This window comes from Myodes glareolus, chromosome 21 (assembly GCF_982192425.1).
Source record: "Myodes glareolus chromosome 21, mMyoGla1.1, whole genome shotgun sequence".
NCBI lineage: Eukaryota > Metazoa > Chordata > Mammalia > Rodentia > Cricetidae > Myodes > Myodes glareolus.
This window is the reverse complement of record NC_142046.1, coordinates 7,869,509-7,876,597: the sequence shown is the minus strand read 5'-3', so window position 1 is coordinate 7,876,597 and position 7,089 is coordinate 7,869,509. Positions and strand designations below refer to the sequence as shown.

General features: G+C 43.5%; 1 protein-coding gene across 4 annotated transcripts in view; it reads left to right on the top strand.

The window, feature by feature from the left end:
• The first annotated feature begins 277 nt into the window (after positions 1–277).
• Positions 278–7,089, top strand: part of Scai (suppressor of cancer cell invasion) — a 128,972-nt gene continuing 122,160 nt past the window's right edge. For 3 of the 4 annotated variants that reach the window (XR_015735816.1, XM_048429170.3, XM_087899668.1), the window contains exons 1-2: positions 278–423; positions 934–978. Coding sequence is in view for 2 of the 4 variants with exons in the window: in XM_048429170.3 (XP_048285127.1) it covers positions 371–423; positions 934–978 (98 nt within the window). In the remaining 2 variants the exon portion in view is untranslated. Of the gene's footprint in view, positions 424–933; positions 979–1,847; positions 1,932–7,089 lie in introns of all 4 variants that reach the window. The other variant, XM_048429173.3, reaches the window with a different exon arrangement.

The window sequence follows — 7,089 nt, the reverse complement described above, 5'->3', positions numbered from 1 at the left end:
GAAGCAGGTGTCTGGCGCCGGAGACGCAATTCCCCCTTTCTGGCGCACGGTGGCGCGCCGGGCTCCTCCCGCTCTGCTAGCAGTATTTAAGGCACCTCTGCCGCCACCTGCAGTCTCAACCAAACCTCAGGGTGGGCCGCGCGGGACGTGAAGGCTCGAGCTCCCAATCGGCGGTCGGACTTTCAGGCACGCTGCAGTTTCAGCCAATAGGAACCGAGAAGAGGCGCGGAGGGGGCAGGCCCCGCGGCTAGCCTGGCCGAGGCGCGAGGCCCTCCTCCCGTCTCTCCGCCTACTCCAGCCTCCGCTGCCTCAGCATCCCGAGCGAGCCTTGCGGCCGCCGGAACAGCTCCCGCGGCGGAGCAAGAGCCGGATGGTCAGAGGAGCCCGGCAGTCCCAGCAGCCGCGGAGTCGCCTGGCCCCCAGGTGGGGCGGTCTGCGGTGCCAGGCGGAGGCTTGGGGCCGAGGGAGCGGCCGAGCCCTGAGGGGCGGGGGTGCAGGCTTGCAGCATCTGGGGGCGCGGAGAGCGAGCTGCTCGTCGGGGCGGGGAACGAGGATGTGCAGGACTGGAGCGGAGGACGCGCGCCTCACCGGGGGCCGAGGAATGCGGGGAATCGGGGCTGAGGGGCGGGGCTGCGGCCGAGGGGAGCTGGGGGGCCTGCGGCTCCGGGCAGACAATGAGGCCGACGGGCCGGGTGGTTTGGGGGAGCCGAGCGTTGAGGCACGGGGCATTCGGGGACAAGTGAGTCCGGGGATCGCTTGGTTGAGGGAGGGAAGGGAAGCCCGACATGAGGGGTTTGTAAAGTCAGGGGTAGACCTGGCCAACCTGTGGTCAGCCTCTGGCCCCATAGGGTGGTACATGGAGTGCCTTACAGGCAAGGGGAGGCCGAGGGTGTGCTCTCTTTTAGTTACGGATTTCATTTGTTTGGTCTGTAGACTGACTGGCACAGTGGAGAAACTACCTCGAAAACGGAAAAGCAGGTAAGGCCAATGTTGGTGTTTTTCTGTTTGCTTGACTGCCGCTATGCTGCATAATTACCCGGTCAGTAGATGAAGTTTCTTATTTAGTTTTGTTTTTTGTTTTTTGTTTTTTATTGAATGTAACTGCATGGAAGATACTCCTTTTGAGAACTTCAAGTCCCCACCCCGAGGTATATGATGTGGGGAACATAGAAAATTAAGAAGCCTAGCTTCGACTTTAGTCATAATTTCAACTTTTCTGGCATCTCTCTAACAGAAATGTTTGCTAAGCAGCTACTATGTGCCAAGTGTTCTCTGTGTATTATTTCCTTGAGGCACAGTATTGCAGAACAGGGAACTGAACCAGAGTGGCCAAATACTTTGCCAAGATCACACATCTAATAAATGATAGAACCAGGATTTGAACCCAGGCTGTCTGACTGCGAGCTTATGCTCTTAACCATTCCACTGTAACGCTCCTAATAAATACACAGTTGAAAGTATTTTTTCCTGCCTTTTTTTAAAATAAAGTCTAATAAACTTAAGTAGTTAATAGGAAAATAGTATAAGACTTACATAGGCCACAGACAACTGAATTATTCCTTGGGCCATGGAAAAGAGTGTCCATCCTACAACCATGTTTTAGTGTGCTTTATGCGTTAGGTAGTACAGTACAATTTTATTTAGTTATTTGAAGATTTCCCCTTTTACCTATTTTGGTATTGGAATTGAGAAAGTAAGCCATACAGTAATGAAGATAGGGCCAGTGGCACCATTTTCATAATTAATACTTCGGAAGTTGTGTGCTGATACTCAGATATCCTCAGCATTAAGTAACTAAATGCCAATGGTGGGAGTGGGCAGTAGCCAATACCTTTGTTACTTTTTAGGCCCAAGTCCTCTGTCATAGTTACATAGAGCTACTGACCACCCACAAGCTGGCTAGCATACCTGAGGAACTGGATTTTTTGTAGGTGGGTATATGTTTGTGTGTGCAGGTGCATGTGTGTATGTTCCTGAAAATACGCATGTATGTGTATCCCAGTGAAGCCCAAAGCTCTGCTCTCCTGGTTCCTCAGGAGTCATACAACCTGTTTTCTGGAGGCAGGCTCTCTCTGAGACCTGGGGCTCACCATTTGACTAAGCTGGCTAGACAGTGAGTTCCTAGATCCATCTGTCCATCTTTACCCCAGTACTGTGATTCCCCCCCCCCCTTAAGTTTTGTTTTTGTTTGTTTGTTTTTCCAGACAACGGTTTCTCTGTAGCCCCTGACTGTTCTGTAACTCATCCTGTTCACCAAGCTGGGTTTGAATTCAGAGAACTGCCTGCCTCTGCCCCCAAAGTGCTGGGACTAAAGGCATTTGCCACCACCACACAGCAAATACTGTAAATTTTTAATGTAATCTAATTTTTTTACATTTATTTATTCATTTTGTATGTAAATATGAGTGTGGACATTGTATATGGAGGTCAAAGAATAATTTATAACAGTCAGTTCTCCTTGTACACTATGTGGATCTCTGGGAAGAAACTCAGGTCATCTACTTGGCTGCAGGGATCTTTACCTGCTGAGCATCTTGCTGGCCCTGTATTTTAAATTTACAAGTTCATCATTCACTGGAAAATGTTAAAGTATGTCATAAGAAATTTTGGGTATGCAAATCTATTCTTTTCTCTGTAAATTTTATGAAATCTAAATATTTACCAAGCCTACCAATTAAAAGTTTAGTGTTCAAATGAGATAGGTATAAAGTTAGATTTAAAATAGCCCAAAAAATATGAATGTGAAGTTTCTCTTAAATTTTAATGATTGTGTGGTAGAATAATAAGATGTATTAGAATAAGTAAATTTAAAATTTTGCATTTCGTGTGTGTGGGGGGTGTTCACAAATATGGAGGCCAGGGAACAGCTTACAAGAGTCATTTCTTTCATCTTGTTGGTCCCAGGAATTTAGCTCAGGTTGTCAGGCATTATGGCAAATGTCTTTAGCCACCGAGTTATCTTGCTGGACCAAACTGTGTAATTTTTACTATTACTAAAATTATTTAATTATTTCATAGCAGGTGGTACTGTAGTTACTGCTTAGCCTAATGCTTCTTTGTAGACTATGCCATAAACTAGGCTTCCTATGATCTGAAGTGTGACTTCTCCCTCCCCCTCATCTTGCCGTCAATAGTAGTAAGCCCACTACATTTATATGTACATACATACGTGCACACACACACACACACACACACACACACTTTTATTTTTAACTTTCTAATGGTGGTAACTAGAAAATAAAAATACTGCAAAGTTGTTTTATTTATTTTTTTATGATAGCCCTGGTTTGTTTCTCATTACCCCACTGCCAGACTCTTCTATAGCCTCTTGACCAGTTTCCTGGCTTCTAATCTTTAATTTATTCACTATGCTGTGCAAGTTGATGATGTGTTTCTCATGTGTAGGAAACTCGTGTGTTTCCTCTTTGCTGTTAAACATAATTCATAGTTTTTAGCCTAAGGGTAGCAGCTGAGGGCTGTCTTTGTTTCACTTCTACCTGCCTTGCCAGCCACTGCTAGTGCTGTAGCCATAGAGATTCTCTCTGATGGACCTAAAATCTGGTAAGCTGAGATGAGTGAATTGTGGAATGTATCTTCCATTTGCCGTTTCCAGAACTTTTCTTCTCTCCTCTTTAATTTTTGTACATGATTATTCTTTTTTCTGGATACTTTCACTTGGTTCTTTTCTTTAAAACTTAGTGCATACACCACAGCCTCAGTGGGGGCTTTCTCCCTCCTCTTTTCCTTCCCTATGCTCTCCTTATTAACTCCAGAATAGGCCTACACACATACTCACATGTGATGGTTTTGACTGAATGTGAATCCACCTCTTGTCACATGCGTGTCAGCTCATAAACTGTGTGGCTGAGATAATATAAAAGAGTGTTCACTCTGTAAATCTTTCTCAATCCATCCCCTGTGTCTGGTGCTGCATAGTTCTGTGTGTTCCTACATCTCATGTCTTTCTTGGCATGCACGAGGTCTTGAGCTAAATCCTCAGTACCAGTAGGGATGGAAGGAGAATCCTTTCTGAGCCTGGAGCAAACTAGGAAATTAGTTTAACAATACCAGGGTTATAAAATTCATGGTATACTGCTTGGCACAGAAATTTCTTGACACAGTAAATTCCAAGTAAAAAAGAACTTGTGAAAACCAGTGCACCATATACATTCTTGGTGCCTGTGGAGGCCAGAAAAGGGCTTAGGATCTGGTGTTTAGACAACTGTAAACTGCCATGTGGATGCTGGGAATTGAACCTGGGACCTTAACCACTGAGTCATCTCGCCAGTCCACCTCTCCTCATTTTTTCTTAATTCTTTCAGAATTTTGAATAATGCATTTTGGTCATATTCAATCCCTCTTCCTACTCTTCCCAGACCACCCAACTTTGTATGTACATGCCTGTCTATTTTCGCCCCAAGTGCAGTTTATACTGCCATGTACCATTAAATATGTGGCCTTCACTCAAGGATGGTCTACCAGCTGCACCTTTAAAGTAAACTTGACTGCACCTCTCACTGTAGCTATCAAGTGCCAGTAGCTCTTTAGGCAGGAAAGGACTTTGTGTCTCTCTGCCTTTTCCAGGCTGAAATTGTATCTGACAGGTCTTGCACATGCTGTCTTAGCTGTTGTGAATTCTGTGTGCAGCTGCCCTCCACCCAGGGTTTGAGGTCATTGGCAAAAGAGGAAGCAAGAGTAATAGATGATTACAAGGAAACTTTTCTGGATACAACAGGGCAGTTCTCACTTTTTAAAAATTAATGTTTATTTTTATGTGTATAGGTGTTTGCATGTATGTGTACACCTGTGTACCTGGTACCAGATGAGGTCAAAAGAGGTTGTTGGCTGGGGACTTGAGTGACTGAAAGGAGATTCAGATTAGGAAAGTTGATCTCTCTGGTTTGGAAAATTATTAAGAGTTTAACTTATCTGTTAGTAATGTTTTGGTTTTGAGATGGAAAAGTCTTTCAGGTCCTACTTAGAACAAAGTTCAATTTATACAGATAACATTCACATTGCTGAAATCTAGTCAGTTGTGCAAAGTCCTGGGTAAAGTCCCCAACACAAGGGATGGGTCCCCAGCACGATAGATAGATAGATAGATAGATAGATAGATAGATAGATAGATAGATAGATAGATAGATAGATAGATAGATGATAGATAGATCCTAAAATGATATCATTTAAAAGTTGTAGTTATTCACATGTATGTATGTGTTTGTTCATAGCGTGCTGTGGATGTGGGGACAGGAAAACCTGCAGTGGTTGGTTCTTTTCTTCCACCACATGTGTCTTGATCAAACTCTAGTCATCAGGCCTGACAGCCAGACGGCCATTTCACTGGCCCAGAAGATACCTCTATTACTTGAACTGCTTAGAATGTCCTGAGCCTCTTCCTTTTTTTTTAAAGATTTATTTTAGTTTTGTTTTTGTGTATGCTCGCATACATGCGTTCAAATACAGGTTAACATCCATGTAGGCTAGAAGAAGGCATTGGATTCTCTGGAACAGGCAGTGTGAACTGAAAACTAACTGAGATATCTTCTGGAAGAGTAATAAGTACTCTCTCTTACCTGCTGAGCCACCTCTCTAGCTTCTGGTATATATAATTTGTTTAAGAAATAACTTGTAATACTATTGGAATGCTTTCTAGTTCTGGGTTCGTGAGATATAGACATAGTGATATTTGGCCATGCAGAGAAAAACTCTAAAATTAGTGGGAAAAACACTCTGAAATATGAGCCGCTGTGGTAACTTTGTTTATATACAAAGAATTTGTAGTTTAACTCTGCTTACTAGTGGTGAGAGTAGATTCCAGACAAGTGTATGCCCTGAAGGTCAGGAAGGCTAATTTTGTGATAATGTGACTGTTAGAATGACAGATGAACCTAGTGCTTCTCACCTCGCCTGCTCATTATTTGATCAGAAATGTTCTCCAAAGGCTCATGCATTGAAGGCTTGGTTCCTAATGAGCCGAGTGAGAGATGAGGGACTTAGAGGAAGTGATTGGATCACGAGGACTCTGACTTCCTCAATAGGTTAATCCATTGATGGGTTCATAGTCTGATATACTGTTAGCAGTTGAGGAAAACATATAGGGGTGTGGTGTAGTTGAAGGGAATGGGTCTTAGGAGTCTATTTTTTTGTCCATAGCTAACATATCAATTAAAAGAGAGTTCTGTTTCTTAAGGAACATTTGGCAGAATCTGGAAACTTTGGGTATCTAGTGGGTGGGAGAATGCTGCTCCACACTCTGCAGTGCCGTGACAGCTGCCTCAGTTACATAGCTCAAATGTCAGCAGCGTCTCCATGCCCGTAATCCCAGGCTTTGGAGATTGGGGGAGGAGGATTGAAGAGTCAAGGCCAGCTAGGCTATATATATAACCAGTCCCAATAGATATATAAGCTTTAAATCATTTTTTAGAAAGTCAATAATGCTGAGACAAAGTAATTTTGAACTAAACATCAGGCTAGGTGTTCCAGGGTAGTCTTGAACTTGTTGTTTTGGTTTTGAGACAGGAACTCTATGTAGCTCTGACTGTCCTAGAACTTACTCTGTAGACCAGAGTGGGCTTAAACTTACAGTGATCTGCTTGCCTCTGCCTCCTGAGTGCTGGGATTCAAGATATGTTCCACCACACCCATCTCTGGTTTTGAGCATTTGACTTTCTTGCCTCAGCCTTCAGAGTGCTGGGATTAGAGATGCATATTGCCTTGCCTGAACTCTTACGTTGCAGAACTTTTAAGTTGCAGGGGACCCAGGTTCAATTCCCAGGACCCATATGGTGACTCATGGCCGTCTGTAACTCAAGCTCTAGTCCCTTTTCTGGCCTACACAGGCACGAGGCACACACAGACAGTACGTGCAAAAATAGAAATAGCATGAGGTTTGGATTTTTTGGTTTTTTTTTTGTTTGTTTTAGAGCAGGTGTGTTATAGGTGGGTTATAGCAAGGTTAGGAAAACCCTATAACAAGTTTCAGATATTATTTGAAGACATTCTTAGTAAAGAATAATTTTTTTAAGGTTCTAATAGTATAAGTCAGACATAAGGAGTGGGCTATGAATGGTTTTCAAAGGAATTAAAAAG